This window comes from Amblyomma mixtum, chromosome 8 (assembly GCF_055824585.1).
Source record: "Amblyomma mixtum isolate Tamu chromosome 8, ASM5582458v1, whole genome shotgun sequence".
Lineage (NCBI taxonomy): Eukaryota > Metazoa > Arthropoda > Arachnida > Ixodida > Ixodidae > Amblyomma > Amblyomma mixtum.
In genome coordinates this window covers 58,685,481-58,703,655 of record NC_143019.1, presented here as the reverse complement: position 1 = coordinate 58,703,655, position 18,175 = coordinate 58,685,481, and the positions used below count along the sequence as shown (strand labels likewise).

General features: G+C 48.9%; 1 protein-coding gene across 1 annotated transcript in view; it reads left to right on the top strand.

Moving 5' to 3' along the window:
* LOC149332595 (endothelin-converting enzyme 1-like) overlaps positions 1-18,175 on the top strand; it is a 60,479-nt gene that overhangs the window by 3,582 nt on the left and 38,722 nt on the right. The window contains exons 3-5 of the mRNA XM_089557536.1: positions 7,273-7,452; positions 14,843-15,008; positions 16,201-16,299. Coding sequence (XP_089413662.1) covers positions 7,273-7,452; positions 14,843-15,008; positions 16,201-16,299 — 445 coding nt within the window. The remainder of the gene's footprint in view (positions 1-7,272; positions 7,453-14,842; positions 15,009-16,200; positions 16,300-18,175) is intronic.

The window sequence follows — 18,175 nt, the reverse complement described above, 5'->3', positions numbered from 1 at the left end:
GAAAGCGTAAGTTTCGGACAAAACTTGGAGCGACATAAGACAAAACCATGTCACGAAATCATATTTCGGTAAATTTAAAATATCTGAGAAATTCTCAGTTATTACATATATCCTTAAGACGACAACAGCACTATTCGTGGCTTTCAACTTTCGTTTCGAAAAACTGGAATACATGACGTTTAGAACCCTGTAGCCCCACGAATATGTGCAGTGTGTGTTCTGGTACTGTTAGCATCATCTCTACTACGATACCCTCCAAGTCTTCATCAGCTATACATCGGGATGTTTGATTTTTCGTTACGAGAATTTCATTCTACTTTCTGCGGTACTGAGATTAGACACAGATACACCAGAGGAAAACCAAAAGTGGAGACGAAGGATTATCGAGAATGGCGGAGGGGGGAGGCTGGGACTCTTTTTCAGCCAGAGTGACAGGGCCCAGTCACAGGCGCAATGCAAAAGTGTAGTGGTGTATGGAATTTAACATCTCAAATCGAGATGGTCATTGAGGGACGCTCTGCTAGAGGGCTCGGGAATAATTTCCACCACCTGCAGTTCTTTACCGCGCACTGACATCGCACAGTATAGATCGGCGAATTGTGATTAGCCCCCTTCGAAACGCAGCCGCCGCGGTCGGAAGCCCACCGCCGTCTTCGGGCTCAGGAGCCGAGTACCTTAACCACTTGATTCTCCAGAGAGGGCACATGCAATGCAACAATAAGGCAGTACAATGACAAACATACACAGTGAACGAGAATACAATCCACAAGTTTATACCGAAACCAAGCCCATAGAACAAAATTGCTTTACGCTACGAACTAAACTTTGCAGGCTTTACAAATTATGTTTACATTTGCATTTACAATTATATTATACATTTACAAAATATACCAGTGTAGGTTAATAAGAATGCGAAAGTCATTAAGTAAACAGAACGTAACGCAAAGAAGCATAACTGCCAAGTGCCCAGGCATCACAACCACCGAATCTATCATGCTGAATTTTTCTGACAGGTTTAACATTGCACAGCCACTTATGTGCGCACCAGCCGCATATACACCAAAGAGTTGAGTGCAACATGCAAGTCAGCAGATTCACAAATACTCAGTTTCATATTTCGAATCCACATCATGCCCTCGTTTCACATCTCCGCTGAATTTGACTACCGTTTCCTCTTGCACTACATTGCTCGCCTCTTCTTCAACCCTTGAACCCGGGTGGCACCGTGAAGTCACGTGATAATGGGACCTTCGAGCGGCGTGCACTGGCGGGCGTGGGTACGCACATTTTACGGCTGCGTAGTTTATACTTACCACGACCCATAAAATAATCGCCATTTCGAAGTTGTAAAATTCGATACGACTGTTCTAGAGGGCGTGCTATAAATCTCTATTTATAAGGCAGCCAATCATGATTGTGAAGAAGGTACTATAAGAAACAAAAATTGTAGTGCTAGGCTTATCGGCTTAGGGCATGCCAATTAGCGAAGGACCGCCGCCGCGGTGGCTCAGTGGTTACAGTGCTCGGCTGCTGACCCAAAAGACGCGGGTTCGACCCTGGCGGCGGCGGCTAGAATTTCTTTGGAGGAGAAATTCTAGAGGCCCGTGTACTGTGAGATGTCAGTGCACGTTAAAGAACCCCAGGTGGTGGAAATTTCCGGAGCCCTTCACTACGGCGTCTCTCATAGCGTGAGTCGCTTTGGAACGTAAAACCCCATAAACTAAACCAAACTAATTAGCGAAGGACCTTATCACTTTGGTTCAGCTATACACGCGTGACAACTGCAGCGGAACCATTCTCAGGTTACGCGTTCCTCCTCGTTGTAACCTCCTTCTTCTACGGTAGCCACCCTGGGGGTTCTCCCCGTGACAGTCATATTCCGGTGGCGCATTTCTCTGCTCTGGTAATAATCTCCCTAGAAAATAGGCCACCCTTTGCCTCCCAATTTTCTCTTTTCACTCTCACCTTCGCTTTCCTGCTACTGAGCCGGATCTGAGTAATTCTGGACGACTATTGCGAACGCCATCGGCTTTTCCCGGTCCCTGCAAGCTGATGAGCGAAGTCTGAGGTGCTTGCAGACCAACACTCTGTTGTGTCCTGCAATAGTGAAACATTTCGCTCCAAAATGTTTCACTATTGCAGGAAACAACAGAGTGTTGGCCTGCAAGCTGATGAGCGAACTCTGAGGCGCTTGCAGACCAACACTCTGTTGTGTCCTGCAATAGTGAAGCATTTCGCTCCAAAATGTTTCACTATTGCAGGAAACAACAGAGTGTTGGCCTGCAAGCTGATGAGCGAACTCTGAGGCGCTTGCAGACCAACACTCTGTTGTGTCCTGCAATAGTGAAGCATTTCGACCCCAAAATTGACGGGCGGTGCCCTCATTGTGGAGAAGTATCCGATACCTTTCACATGGTTTGGGCCTGTCAAAAGAATCCTCCCCTTCCCCCTAATCCTTCGCCTTCCCGAGAGGCATGGGTGGCAGCCCTGCTCAACTGCTCGGGGATGGAGTCTCAAAGGGCTCTAGTCCAACGGGCGCGAGTAGCGGCCTCGTCCAGCGGGGTCCCGGACTAAGGACTCCACCTATGTAAAGGGTCATTTTTGGTCTGCAAACTCTCCTTTAGTTTATTAAAAAGTTTTCACCACCACCAGGCGGAGTACACGGGTTCGATCCCTACAACGACGGTCGCTTTCGATGAAGGCGAAGCGCAAACGGCCAAACGCAAAAACTAGTTGATTCCCTCTCCTTCCTTTCGATTAAGCGGGGAGAGGGCATCCCCCCCTATCCCCTTCGATGTTATCCGCTCGTCCTTGGGTTAAGCGGTGATGTAGTTCTAGTAGTTCGCATAAACAGAAGATGGTTGACTGGGGACACAGTATGAAGCTATGGCAAGAGCTGAGGAATGTGTAACTGGAAGGTGGTCGCTACGGGAACCGCCCGGAGGCAAATTTTCCTGGAATGAGGAGGAGGGTTGACGCGGAAGGATGAGGATGTGGTGAGTGCAAGGGATCAGCAAGCAGAGGTGTCTTCCAGTGGAAGAATATTGTCACGTGCTTCCACAGAACCTCGACGGAAGAAGCAGAAGATGGACTGACCAGCAGAGAGAAAGGAAGAGAAAGAGCTGAAGGACGCTGCTAGGCTTCATGCTTCCATCCTGCTTCTACCGATCCCCTCTGTGAATAAACCCCCGTTTAGTGGTGACCGTGCAGCGTTATTCCGTGGTGTCGGTGGTGAACCTTTGCTTCCACTTGGTGTGTGTGCTTCGGATGTTGTTATTGGTGGTCTAACGTTTAGAACGGAATTCGCAGTGCTACCACGGTCAACGCATGATGTGATTCTTGGGATTGATTTTCTGCAAGAGTGTGGTGCAACTTTAGACTGTCGTACGCGAGAAGTTGCTTTGAATTCTTCACTACTCTCAGCTCTTGTGGATAGCTCGACACCGTATTTTGGAGCATTTGCGGTGGAAGAAGACACTATTGTACCAGCTTTCTCCGCAGCATTCGTGCGGGTTTCCTCTATTCACAATCAGTGCGAATCTTTTGAAGCTGTAGTAGAGCCTTCGACACTCGCCTGCTCTAAGAAGAGTATCGTCGTGCCTCGTTGCGTCGTTCCCGTGGTGAGAGGCCGTGCCGAGCTGTGGACAGTGAACCACTCTGAAGAGCCAGCTGTGTTGCCCCGGGGCCTCAAACTCGCCCGTTTCGAGGAAGGTGTGTCAGGTTCCGTCGCGGCGTTAACCAACTCTGTCAGTGAGCAGCACGTGAAAAGAGATATGGAGACTCAAGTTAAGGCTATGATTAATCAGGCTCTTCCCACAATCGAGCGTCGCACTCTAGTGGAAGTAGTTCTGAAGCACGTGTTCGTGTTCGACTTTGCCAAAGACGATTCAACACCACCGCCTACCAGTCGTATTCATCACACGATCAACACCGGCTCCGCACCTCCTATACGCGAGAAGCCCTATCGAGTCTCAGCCACTGAACGTAAGTAAATAGATGACCAAGTTCAAGAGATGCTAAAGCGAGGCATAATTCGAGAATCTTCCAGTCCTTGGGCAGCTCCAGTTATCCTTGTTAAGAAAAAAGATGGCACATGGAGGATCTCTGTCGACTACCGTCGCTTAAATACGGCCACGAAGAAGGACGTCTACCCGCTTCCACGTATAGATGACGCAATTGTCTGCACTCCGCTTCATACTTTTCTTCTATTGATTTGAGATCCGGCTACTGGCAAATCCCCATGCACGCTGCAGATAGGGGAAAAACGGCATTCATAACACCAGACGGACTTTACGAGTTCAACGTTATACCTTTCGGATTATGTCATGCACCTGCAACATTCGAGCGGTTCATGGATACAATCCTGCGTGGCCTCAAGTGGCAAATTTGTTTATGTTATTTGGACGACGTTGTAATTTTTGGCAAAACGTTTAGTGAGCACAACAGCCGTCTGGATATTGTGCTTGATTGCATGGAACGAGCTGGCCTTATCCTCAATTCTAAGAAAAGTCATTTTGTGAACCGTGAAACAATTGTTCTTGGTCATTTAGTTGATAAAGAAGGTGTTCGACCAGATCCAAAGAAAATTGAAGCTGTCAAAAGTTTTACGGTGCCTCAATCAGTGAGAGCTGCAGAGTTTTTTAGGGCTCTGCTCGTACTTTCGACGCTTTATAGCTAGGTTTGCGGACATCGCTTACCCACTCACGTGTTTGCTGCATAATGATGCACCGTTCAATTGGACCAGCGAGTGTGACGCAGCTTTCCGGCATCTGAAATTTCTTTTGACCTCGGGCCCCATCCTACGCCACTTCTGCCCATCTGCACCAATTGAAGTGAACACTGATGCAAGTGGTATCGGTATCGGCGCTTTACTTATACAACGCCATGGTCACGATCAGCACGTGGTAGCATATGCCAGCCGTTCGTTGAGTAAGAGCGAAAGAAATTACGCGGTTACTGAGCAAGAATGTCTCGCCGTTGTTTTCGCTGTACAGCGCTTCCGGTCCTATCTGTACGGGAATCCTTTCACCGTCGTGACCGACCACCACTCGCTTTGCTGGCTAGTGCGTCTTCGTGACCCCTGTGGCCGGCTTGCTCGATGGGCTTTGTGCCTGCAAGAATTTAATTTCACTGTTGTGCATAAAAGCGGCCGTAAACACTCAGATGCCGATTGTATTTCCCGTTTGCCGCTTCAAACGACTGATGACGACGCAGACAACTTTGATGAATACTTGGCGTCACTTTCACAAGCCTTCCCCGATCTTCAAGTTTTCCGAACTGAGCAACGCAAAGGCCAAACATTAGCCTCTTTGTTTGATGCCGCTCAAGATTCTGTAAAGAATACTTTTTGCATTCGCGACGGTTTGCTTTATAAGAAGAATTTCGCTTCTGGAGGAGCACGCATGCTTCTTCTCGTATCCGAAAGCCTACGCATCACAGTTCTTGAAATGATGCACGACGACGCCACGTCTGGGCACTTGGGAGTGACACGCACACTCCACCGCACACAACAACGATTTTACTGGCCTAAAATGCGTTCAACCATCCAGCACTATGTAGCCATGCAGCTGTGTGCAATGCCAGCGCTTTAAGCTGCCAACTTCAAGTCCACCGGGCAAACTGCGGCCAATCACACGTCCAACACCCCCGTTTTAGCAAGTGGGCATTGACCTCCTTGGACCTTTCCCACGGTCCTCTAAATGAAATCGATGGATTCTTGTGTGCGTAGACCACTTAACCCGTTATTGTGAGACAGCCGCAATACCAGCTGCTACTGCGTCTGAAGTATCTAACTTCTTACTTCGATTCGTCATTCTTCGGCACGGCCCTCCTGCAGTTCTCCTTAGCGACCGTGGACGCCAATTTACAGCGGACGTTGTTGAAGAACTTCTCCGCCTCAGCAGCTGCAGTTTTCGCCACTCCACGCACATATCATCCCCAAACGAACGGTGTGGTAGAACGCACTAATTGGACGCTCACCACCATGCTTGCTATGTACGTCGCTGCAGATCATAAGGACTGGGATGGCGTCCTCCCGTTCATTACTCATGCATACAACACAGCGCAACATGAGACAACTGGCTACAGCCCCTTTTACCTGCTCTATGCTCGCTCGCCTCGCTGCGGCCTTGACACCATGCTACCATTTTTCATCCACGATGAACCTTCTCTTGCGACCACACTCTGCAGAAGCTCGCCAGCTTGCCCGCGTTCGAATTTTAGCTTCGCAAGAGCGTTCCAAGAACCGCTACGACGTCCAACACCAAGAAGTTTCTTATGTTCCTGGTGACATTGTGTGGTTGTGGACCCCTCTACGCAAGCGTGGTCTGTGTCAGAAACTGCTATCCCACTACACTGGACCGTTTGTTGTGTTGGAGTGCATAAGTGACGTTAATTACGTTATATCACGACTAACTGCTAGTGGTCGACGGTCACGCCAGTCTAAGGTGGTGCATATGTAGCCCGCCTCAAGCGATTCCACCACAGACGGTCTATTTAACTCGCCCGACGGGCTTCGTCTGCGAGGAGGGAAATGTCACGTGCTTCCACAGAACCTCGACGGAAGAAGCAGAAGATGGACTGACCAGCAGAGAGAAAAAAAGAGAAAGAGCTGAAGGACGCTGCTAGGCTTCCTGCTTCCATCCTGCTTCGACCGATCCCCTCTGTGAATAAACCTCCGTGCGTGCTAAGCACGTAACAATATGAAGAGTGGTTAGCGTGGCAGGAGGAGGGAGGTTACGGCAAGGGTTTAGGAATGTATAGTCGGATATAACTGAGGAACGAAGCGGTTTTCCCCGATAAAGAACCTCTTTCCAGCCAGTGACTAGTTATAGTCCCATATAGGGCGGGTTCTTTCTCTTTTCATCTCCTCGATCTTCCTGACGGTTCATGGTCGGGCTAACAGGCTTATGAGAATCAGTCGACACCATGGGCTGAAAGGGGGTCCTTTGACGGCAAAAAGCCGCTTCGTCCTTGAGTTGTATCCGACTATAGCACGGTCCATCTGCAGCGGCTGCAGCGAAACTCGGCACCCGAGGGTTGGTTGAGCGACGGTGGCGCCGCGTGCCTACTGCGGCGACCTGGGCAGGAGCGCTAGTCGACGAACGGGCATGTCTTCAAATTAAATTAAGCGCTCTATAACTATACGGATATCAATTCGCTCTCTGTGCATCCGTCAATAAATCGTGAAATATAAATTCGTTAACAGCTGCCGCTGTATGTCGCTTTGCGTTGTGGCAACCTTCATTTCACCTTTTTTTTTCTGACATGCAGATAGCATCGCTGCAGGCACTTATGCGCCGGCTCGACCTCGACTTCTCAACTATGAGCCATGGCCCGAATTTCAACGCCTGGGACAAGATGACGCAGCTTTCTTTGGACTACGGCCTCTCGGCCTACGTGCACTTTGGAGTAGGTTGGACGGATGGGCAGCCCCGCGTGCCTTCTTTGCAAGTATGTCAGCTTGGGAATGTTCACTATATGGCTTTCAGCGTGCCACTTGTAGTACCATGCATCGTAATATAGAGCTTTGAAATTTCTCCTCTCTCTGGAAATCGGCCGGCTTTGACGCCCCACACAGTGCTCAGGTAACGAACTGGCCATTTATGCTCAAAAGTGGGCGGATATTGAAAAGGCGCTGCCTATTTTTTACGGCCAGGCCCTTAGATGACGCGTTATTTTGGTAACGTCCAGAGATTGGTACTTAATGATGCCCGCATCTTGATTCGAAGCTTCCAAGCTCGTTATAGGACAGCTGGCTGGTTGATATCGTTCAGTGAAGGATGTTAGTGGAGAAACGACAGGGATAACGAACACCTCTTTCAGAACAATGGCTGATTCGACTCATTTTCTGTGGGGGGATCAGTAAGTCTATCTTGACTGCACGGGCGTCAAGCCTGCGGTATGGCGTTCCTGGATTAAATTTGTGCTGCTTCATGCACACGCAGTGGCATTGTGGTCGTGGCGACTACAGTCAACTTTGTGCACATTCTACAGGTTTGCTCAGTATGAAAGAGAACACGCGAGGGCCCGGCCGCCACACTTGGCTAAGCGCTGCCATCATGATCCGGAGGCAATAGGCGGCATTAGTGGCAGAGCTTAGCGAAGTGTGCTGGTTGCGCCGTCGCACGTTGTCTTTCATGTTGAGCGACCTTCTATACTATTCGCGTCGCTACGTAACGCGAACTTGGAAGTGCGTGGCTCTTACTACGTCCGCGCGATCTAGCAGCTATCTCTTGAGATAAGCCTCTGAGGTGTGCCGTGGGTGCCTGGCTTCGTTTCCAGTCATTCTGTACACTGCCATTACTTGACCTAACAATTGGCGATGGCCGTCTATCGGTGGCGTCCCGCCATACACCTAACCTTTCATTCCTACGATTTCCTTTTGCCCTCGTGTGGCAGTGGGATGACACCTTCGTGTCCGGAGCTGCACCAGCCGGGCATCCTTTCAATGCAATGATTAAGCTCCGACTGGCGAATGAACACGACGTAAAAGTGTAAACGATGGGATTTAGGCGTGATGTCTCTACACTTTCTGAAATTTGACTCGACATCTGTATTCTTTTCTGATAAATGAAAAATAAAAATTGATAACCTTACTTCACCGTGCTGAAATGGACTTTCAGCAAAGCCTGATCCATACATCCGTTTCAGCGACTTTACCATCTTAAAGATGAAGACACCTCTGTGTTATATTGACGCTTGAGCTGCAGAAGGCGACGACGTGAGGACTAAGAGAGAGGACAACGAAGTTCTCCTCCGTCGGTGTCGGCCCCGGACGCTCATGAGAGCCTTCCCAACCGCCTAGTGCGTTAGCGCGTCTTTACACCGACGTGACATCTGGAGGTCCTGGGTACATCTGTCATGTACCGGACGCAGCTTGATGGGGATCAAGCTGCGATTCAAAAAGACCTCCCCCCCCCCCAGGTGGACACGGCTGCTCACCAGGGCAGCCGCCGACTGCAAGGCCTATCTGCTGAGTTCGGGCAGCTCCCCGACATCAAGTCAACAACGAGTGCCAGCGCTGCCACAGTGAATCCCCCGGGATCAACGGCGTCAGTCCTTTTCCACCACGAACGGGCTCCGCCGCGTTTTCACAGCCTACCTCATGGGGACCCTGAGAACTGGCTGGTACAGTTTGACCGGGTGGCCACATTCAATTCTTGGGACGGGGACTCAAAGATGCACCATGTCTATTTTGCTCTCGAAGACGCGGCAAGGAAATGGTACGTAAACCGTGAATATGGCCACCGAACATGGGAGACATTCAAAACAGAATTTCTCTAGGCGTTCATCACGTTTCGCAAGGAGAAGGCCGACCTTCTTCTGCAGAATCGCATCCAACTTCCAAACGAGAGTGTGATGGTGTACGTGGAAGAAGAAAAGAATGTGTGGTTGCTGATGAAGCATGTACAGGATCAGCTTTTCGCAGGCCTGGTTCTAAGTCCACCTGCAATAGTAAATGACCATCATGGAAGCAATATCCATTGTGAAATCACTCGACATGCGAGCACGGCAGTACCAGCGCACCAACGTATCAATGCTCTGCGCCAGTACTGAGGGAACCTCCACAACTTCAGCAGAATCACTGCGTGAGGTCATTCGAGTCATTGTAAGGGAAGAGGTGGCGAAGTATTAGAGGTCGACCACCCCAGGTAGACAGACCTGTTCACCAGGGAAGCCGCCGACTACAAGGCCTATCTCCTGAGTGCGGGCCGCTTCCCGACCTCAAGTCAACAAGGAGTGCCAGCGCTGCTACAGTGAATCCTTCAGCATCAACGGCCCCAGTCCTACTCCAACGCCAACGGCATCCGCCGCTTTTTCGTGGCCTGCCTCATGAGGACGCCGAGAACTGGCTGGACCAGTTCAACCGGGTGGCCTCATTAAATTCTTGGGACGGGTGCTCAAATATCCGCCATGTCTTTTTTGCTCTGGAAGACTCTGCACGGACATGGTACGTAAAACATGAATGTGGCCTGCGAATAAGGAAGACATTCAAAACAGAATTTATCCAGGCGTTCACCAGTACATTTCGCAAGGAGAAGGCCGACCTTCTTCTGCAGAATCACATCCATTTTCCGAACGAGTGTGATGGTGTACGTGAACGAGATGACACGCCTCTTCCGTCGCGCAGACCCAAGCATGTCGGAGGAAAAGAAGGTGCGGTTGCTGATGAAGGGTGTAAAGGAGCAGCTTTTCGCCGGCCTCGTTCGAAGTCCACCCGTAACAGTAAATGACTTCGTCAAGGAAGCAACATGCAGTGAGAAATCACTCGACATGCGGGCACGGCAGTACGAGCGGACCAACGTATCGATGCTCTGCGCCCGTACTGAGGGAACCTCCATAACCTCAGCAGAATCACTGCGTGAGGTCATTCGAGCCATTGTGAAGGAAGAGCTGGCAAAGGCTTTGCAGCAGACCCCTGTTCAGCTACAGATTGCGTCATTTACGGATTTCATTCGCGAGGAGGTCCAACAAGCATTGGCTACGTCCCAGCTTCCGGCAGGCACTCCACCGCCTCCACAAACTGAGTTATGCTGCCGCCGCAAGCCGTTTGATTCCGGCCTCGACGCCACGATACGAAGCACCTACGCCAACCGCTCCTCAGCTACCACCTTCTTAGTCGAACATTGTCCAGCGACCTAGGCCTCGGAGAACTGACGTTTGGAGAACTCCGGACCACCGAACGTTGTGCTACCATTGCGAGGAACCGGGGCAGATCTGGCGCCGCTGTCCATACAAGGAGATGGGTCTTCGAGGGTTCCCCTTCGGTGCTCTCTTGTCCGCTGCCTGGAGAGCGACCACGGGAGATAGCAGATTACAGCTCCCAAGCGGACTCCGGCCAGCGCCGCATCTCCCGATCACCCTCTCCGCGCCGCTACAGTTCTGTGGGACTCAGCGACCAGGGCCAGTGTAGAAGTCCCCGCATAGAAAACTAGACGCGGCAGCCTCTGAAGGTGCGGATGCTTGACGACAAGTAGAAGACCCTCCAACAGCGCCAGACCCATCACCAATGCCGCGCAACACACCGATCTCGACGACCCACGAACGAAAGCATGTGAAGACAAGCCGACCACCCGCCGCACTTCTTCGTAACCATGACGCTTCTCTTCGACGCATATCTTCGACGCACAAAATCCGCGATCGGACTCCGCGACTGTGCCGCAACACGCCACCACCGGCCAATTTAGATGTTTCAGTAGTCGGCACCGCCGTCACTGCTTTAGTTGACACTCGCGCCGATTATTCTGTGCTCAGTAGAGAATTCACCGCTGTGCTCAGAAAGGCTATGGAAGCTTGGGATGTAAGAGTCGCGAGTAATTGCTCGTCGTGCACGAGAAACTACGCGTCGAAATTTTGAATGCCTGCCACGACGAACCTGCAACCTGCTTCTGGCCACCATGGCGTCACTAGAACGCAAACCAAGATTCCCGAAAAATACAACTGGCTTCGTCTTACACATGATGTTGAGCATTAAGTTCGCTCTTGCCGTGACTCTCAGTGCCGCAAGGTTGCTCCTCCCAAGCCCGCCTGCTTCCTGAAGCCCATTGACACGCCCTCCCGACCATTTCAACAAATCAGGATGGGCTTGCTCGGCCCGTTCCCCATATCAGTCTCCGGAAAGCGGTGGATAATAGTCGCCACAGACTATCTCATGCGTTATGCGGAGACGGCCACTCTATCGACTGGAACCGCTAACGATGTGGCCAGATTTTTTGTGCTTCAAATCGTCCTGCGCCACGGCGCACCACGGGTTCTCATTACGGACAGAGGAGCTGCCTTTACTGCTAAGCTCATGCAGCATATTCTTGTCTTCAGCCACGCGAGCCACCACAAGAGACTTCATACCATCCCCAGACGAACGGCCTGACCGAATTTCTGAACAAGACTCTCGCGGACATGCTTTCGATGTACATACGTGGCCGTAGAGCCCAAACATGATATGAAGTCCTGCCTTATGTCACGTTGACCTGCCGTCCAGGAGACAACCAACATGGCACCATTTAGCCTCGTCTATGGACGACAGGTGACCACTACTCTCGACGCCATGCTCCCCCTCGTCGACGACTACCCAAATGCCGATGTTGCCCACTTTCTACAGCGCGCTGAGGAAGCTCGTCAACTAGCACGGGTGCGAATTCGCGCTCAGCAGGACCAAGATGCCCGACGGTGCAACCTGCGTAGATGGGAGGTCGGAAATTTCTCTGGCGATTCGGTCTGGGTTTGTTCAGCAGTCGTTAGTTCCGCCCCCACCAAGTCCTGCGGCGCATGGTCAATCTCAACTGTGAAGTAATTCCTGATGAAACCCCGCGATCACGACGCGACGCGTGCCCCGAGGTGGATCATCTCGTTTGCCTGAAACCGTATCACGCAAGGATATCGTGACACTCCCACTGACGCAGGTTTCCTTTTAGCAGCGTCCCTCATAGCGTGAGTCGCTTTGGGACGTTAAACCCCAATAAATCAAATCAAATCATCGGGCCGACGCTAGCGCTACAGAAGACGACGACGTGAGGACTGTAAGAGAGAGGACAACAAAGTTCTCCTCCGTCGGTGTCGGCCGCGGACGTTCTTGGGAGCCTTCTCAACCACTAGAGCGTTAGCACGTTTTTACACCGACGTGACAATATTTGTGCGCCTGCTTGACGAAAGCAGGAAAGAGCATAAGCGAAATGATCGGGGCGCAACTTAAAAAGTTGAAAGTTGCAATGTTGTTCCTGCCTTGTCCTCTCGGACAAACTAGTCCATCGAACAGTCCTACATCAGCAAGAGACCACTGTTGGGTATATCCTCCAGTTATTAGCAGATTCGATATCAATATTATTTTCTACGCCTTTCATGCCTTCGCCGCCCACATGGCGTTTCCAAAAGCACGGCTTTTGCAGGACCCTCTAAAGCAGTTACGTCGTACTCTTGCAGAACTGCTGTCGTCCATTTTTCTTTGCCATAAACCGCAAGCAGACTTAACCATATTTACCTTATCCGTTTTTCCATGTGCCTTACAATAATAGCACAGCGTTTCTTCATAGCATGCTCGTTCTCGGTAACTGCTCTAAATCAAAGGATGTGTGGGCGCATCAGGCGTCTAGTTCTGCGAAGGCTGCTGTGCCTGGGACTTTAATGGGGTGAACCCGACCCCCCGCCCCCCCCCTCTCTTCCCTTTCGATGTCAGCGTAGTACTTCGCACCTGTTATTGTCAGTACTTCACAAATATTATTGCGCTTGTAACACGATCGGACCCATATAGGCGTTGGAAATAGTGCGACATCTTTCTCGGTCAAATATGTGTTTGTGGGAATCCCCTCATGGAGTAATTACTGATAATCTTCTACCCTTGTACAGCCATATGACCTATAATGATACTATCCAGGTTTTATAGATTTCTCTGTTTAGAAAAACTCGTTTTAATCTTGCAGTTTAAACGGGGAAAATTTCCTATCCTGTGCAGTCGCCCTGCGATTTCCTGGCCTTTCTGATTAGGTTAGTTCTATACCATACATACTCGACAAGCGCATTTTTCGCACCGCTCAATTGTTTGTGAGCGAAAATTTCAATATCCTCAGACTGCACTATAAAAGTCAGTATATCCAGAGGTCCCTTCTTAGAACTCTGATAGTTTTCTGCTATTTGTCGCCAAAAAGGCGTCCCATTGGTTTTTATGCCAGTTTCAAATGGCCAGCGCGAGCACTGGACAACATCACAAGGTAGATTACCCTACGCGTCTGAAATAAAGGCCATTCTCGTCAATATGATCATAACAGTATGTTGAAATATTCCAAAGGTGCGTCAGAATTAAAAGTGGTATCCAAAAAGCGTGACTTGGTCGGGTGGCAGCATCGAATAGGCGATAACCTCATGTTCCATCGCCGGACTCAACCCAATTTTTGTTCACGTGCGAAGCTTCTGGGAAAATGTAATGATTTTCTTAATAGCCGTATTGCTGCGGTTCGATGGACGATAATAATTAATTGTTCTTTTAAAAATGTCTCTCTCATTACGTTGGCTAAAGAACGAGAAAACGGCAATTTGTTTCGTTTCACGCCAATGTTGCACTGGCGTTCGCGTTGTACGAAATCCATGTCAGGCATTGACCAGGCGAGGCTGGCCCGTGGGCGCAACTTTCGAGTAACTGGACAGTACAACTACTTCACAGATACTTTAGTCACCAGTGATGAGGTAGCTTACAAGGAAACTCGCGCCGGCGCTTTCTCCCTCGAACTACTGGAGCGGCCACTTGACGGCCGAGCGTTTATAAGCTCATTATTAGGGCAAACGAGTGCAAGTAACATCCTCTGCCCTCAGTAAAAACTCCCTTCCACATGCAGCCGCCGGTTTCACGCGATATGGTTAAGGACCTCGTTACGCTGAAAATGGAGCGTCGGCGTTGTCGGTGCTGTGAGTGATAATTATAGTGGCGTAGGGTTGCCCAGGCTGCCACCGTCGGAGAAACAACCAAGCTGGGCAACCTAGGTCACGGGAACTTGAGACGCCATCACAACCTACCCACCGGATTGCAAGAAACCTAACCACACTGACAGGAGGCTGTTAATAGTTGATCGCGAGAGGTTGCTCGAGAAGAGCAAGTTGTGTCGCACAAGACTCACCGGGGGCAGCAACTGCTATCGCAGGGCAGTGGCGCATTCCTTTAACCGCTGCACCATTGTGCAAGGAGTGGAACGAAGACTCCCGGGGACGTATGAATGTGAATTTGGGAATGACCGAATCCGCATATATGGGCATTAAGTCAATACCACTTTCTTGCCATGACTTTAAGACGAAGCTTATGTTTCCCCTCCAGTTTTCGAAATGTGCAACTTACTAATGTTCCGACACTTCGGCGCAGATTTCTATCAACCAAGATGACGAGAAATGGATGAAGAACAGCTACTACCGTTTTGGTGACGACGAGAACGCCACAAAGTTCTACGCCGGAAAACTGAGCCTCTACGACCCGAATATCCAAAACGTTTCTGGGCTTTCCTCTCGCATTGTGCAAAGCGAGCACGTTGGTACGTACACCCCTGTATGGCAAAATTAAGTTGCATGAATTAAATTGCAGCGAGGTTTGACCATCTCAAAGCAAAAGCGCAAAAAATACAATCTCAACTTTCCAGCTATTCTGACGGACGCTGCTGAGTGCGAGGCGTGATAAAACGAATCTGTTAGAACCTAAGCGGCCGACATGAACACCGTGAGCAAGACAGTGATAGTTGGAAGGAAGACGCAGCGGGGGCCATAGTTATCCAGGGTGTGCGGAAGGGAAGTGACTATTGTGTATGGAGGGGGAAGAGGGAGGCTTCTCGCTTTGTTTGGACAAAGCGTCACCCATCGACGTGCTTGTCTCGTGCTCTTTTCACCGCACCCAGGCAGTAGCGGCGAATACTCCGAGAGCACGTGAGAGGCTCTTAGGTGAGGCTAACGTATATGGCCGGTTGGTTTCGGTTTTGGCCATTTGCGGTGCCAAAAATCCTTGCGCTGCAAAGGCGACAAGACGCATTTGAGAGAACCTAAAAAAAAAACTGACGGAATATTACTCACGCGGGGCTATAAACCTTTCAATAAGTGAATAGTCTGAAGTGTGTATCTATGCGTTAACCAGCCGGTGCTTTCAGAATTCTTTTAGTCAGTCTGTAGACTGTCCATAGACTGTCCATAGACTGTCCATAGACTGTCCATAGACTTCTGTCTATAAGTCTTTAAAGTCTCTGTTGACAAATCCTAGAAAACAGTCCATAGGCAATATAAATGCCGTGGACAGTCGATAGAGAGTGCATGGATCTATGTCCCTGCACTTTTTGTAGACTTATGATTACACAAAAATAAATACCCATAGGAAGGCAATTGAGTCTATATAAGGAGTCTATTACTGTCTCCAAATCATTTTTATAACGGGGTAGTTAAAACGACTTAGCTGCATTCTGATGCACGACCGCTTAAAACGACTACTACCACTGATAATACCGTGCGAAAAATGGTTTTTGTAGGTTAAGATACCTATCTTTAAAAATTTCTTACTGCACGCGTTAGGGTGTGAGGTCTTAGAGGAAATTATTGGAACAATATAGTATTCTTTATTATCAGCTTTCATATTGCATTGCGGTAGTGGGCGAACAAATTATTTGAACTGCTTTATTTAGAAAGTGTTAATGTGAACGCTGAGGTCATAATTTATACTGAATGAATTGCTCTTTGTTGGTGCAGTGCTGGAAACCATACGACTTCTCCAACGCAACGCGAGAGACTTTGAGCGGAGAAGCCTGCATAGTCTGAAATTCCTGACAAAAAATATCGTGACACAAGGTGCGTTGGGCTCTTCGAAGGAAATGTCAACCGGCGCAATTTGTCTCCTAGGCCGATGCATTTTGGTTAACACCGCCGTCTTGGTGCAGGTGCGGACATAAGTAAACAAAAAATTGGTCTTTTCCAATATATTTCCAATATTGGGCCAACTACGTATGCTGCTGGGATAATTATTTCCTGTGAAAATAAAATAAACATTGTTTGTCCTACAGAAAGCGCACTAGTATGCAGATACCATAATTGGAAATTTCACTGGGCAGCAAGTGAAAAAAAACTGGGAGCTATATGTGCTCTCTTCTTCACTGACTGTCTAGTTTTGTGCCACGAGTCTTGTTGTGCTCACATATTAGCTGCTTGCGCTTTCTGGTGCTCTATTTGTAAAGTTTTATTTTTCCAGGGCGTTTCAGTTCTGGCAGTGGTTGTACAGTTCTGAATTATTTATTCGCACGTAGACTTTGTGGAAAAGTTCCTCGCAGCCTTCTTTAGAAAGCTCACTTAGTTGCGCTGAAGTTAGACCCTAATTCTCTGTTAAGGAAGTACCCTCTGTCAACAGATAAGTGGCTGAGGGGTTTCACTTCTGACAAATACGTTGGTCGATACGGCTTGGTGGTCTAATCCTGATAGTGGCGATACCTAGGAACGTGGAAACACTCCTGATATTCAAAATAATTTGAAGCCCTTCACTACACGGCGATTAGTTGACTGTGCATTTGCTTTTTTACGTAACAATCCACTAATAGTTCCATTGCAATGAAGGAAATGCGAGGGGTAATGTTGTACCGCTCATTAAAAGCGAATAGGACAGCAAATGTTCATCTCCAGTTTGAAGGAAGGCGCTTATCACTCCGATGGGTAGTCTTTGCACAGAACACTGCTTGAGCGGCAAGAAGCAGCGAGAGTGTACAAGTTTTTAAGTTTATATTAGTTTAAGTTCCCATGCCAAAACCTGACGTGCAATATTTTAAAGTCGGCTTTGCTTGCTTATATACGTGCAGGTTGTTGAACTTATCAGTATCAATCTGTATCTACATGTCAGTCTAGCAAAATGTTTTCGTGGGTGTTTCTGCAAGTGTTAGCCAAACAAGAGAAAAACTATAATTCCCACTTGAGAAATTTTCTTTGCTTCCTCCAGTATTTGACTGAAGTAAAAAAATCATTCGTCCTTTCATACATAGTAGACTAAAAAGTATGCTCTATGCTCATAAACAAATAGTGGTTTTTGAGAAAAAGAAATGACACAGTTGCTGTCTCAATTCTCGGTGGACACTAGAACTGCGCTGTGAAGGAAGTTATCAAGATATGAGTAAATGAAGAAAGAGAGAAAGTGGTGCCGAGGTGGAGGGTTCCGCAGTTATTTCAGCCACCTGGGGTCCTTTACTGCCGAGGCTTCTTCGTTGCGCCTCTTGTTTCTTTATTATTATTAGTTTTACCATCCCACTGCTATCGACGCAATGTCAGTAGCTGTAGCTAGCGAAGAACACGAAGCAGAGAGAACGTGTTCTGCATATGTGCGACGCGAATGTAGGTTCTCGAAGCGTCTACAGTTATTTCGTTCTCCCTGGATTAACCTAGCAACAAAAGTTCGTTTTTATTCCATAAATCTCCCCTCTCTCTCTCTCTCTTGGACACCTTGGAAATTATTGAAGCGGAAGTCTATTAACGAGTTAGCATTAAGAGGGAAACTAGAGGAATACAGTATTTTGCTGCAGAACTGATTTTACGCTTTCACTCAAGATGTCGACCGCAATGTTGAAACAATGAACGATCGTTTCGCAGATATCATTATGGAGTGCGCCGTAGAAGTCGGCGGTGGAATGGTTCGACAGGACACCGGGAAGCTATCTCTGGAGACTAGAGATCTGATTAAGAAACGGCA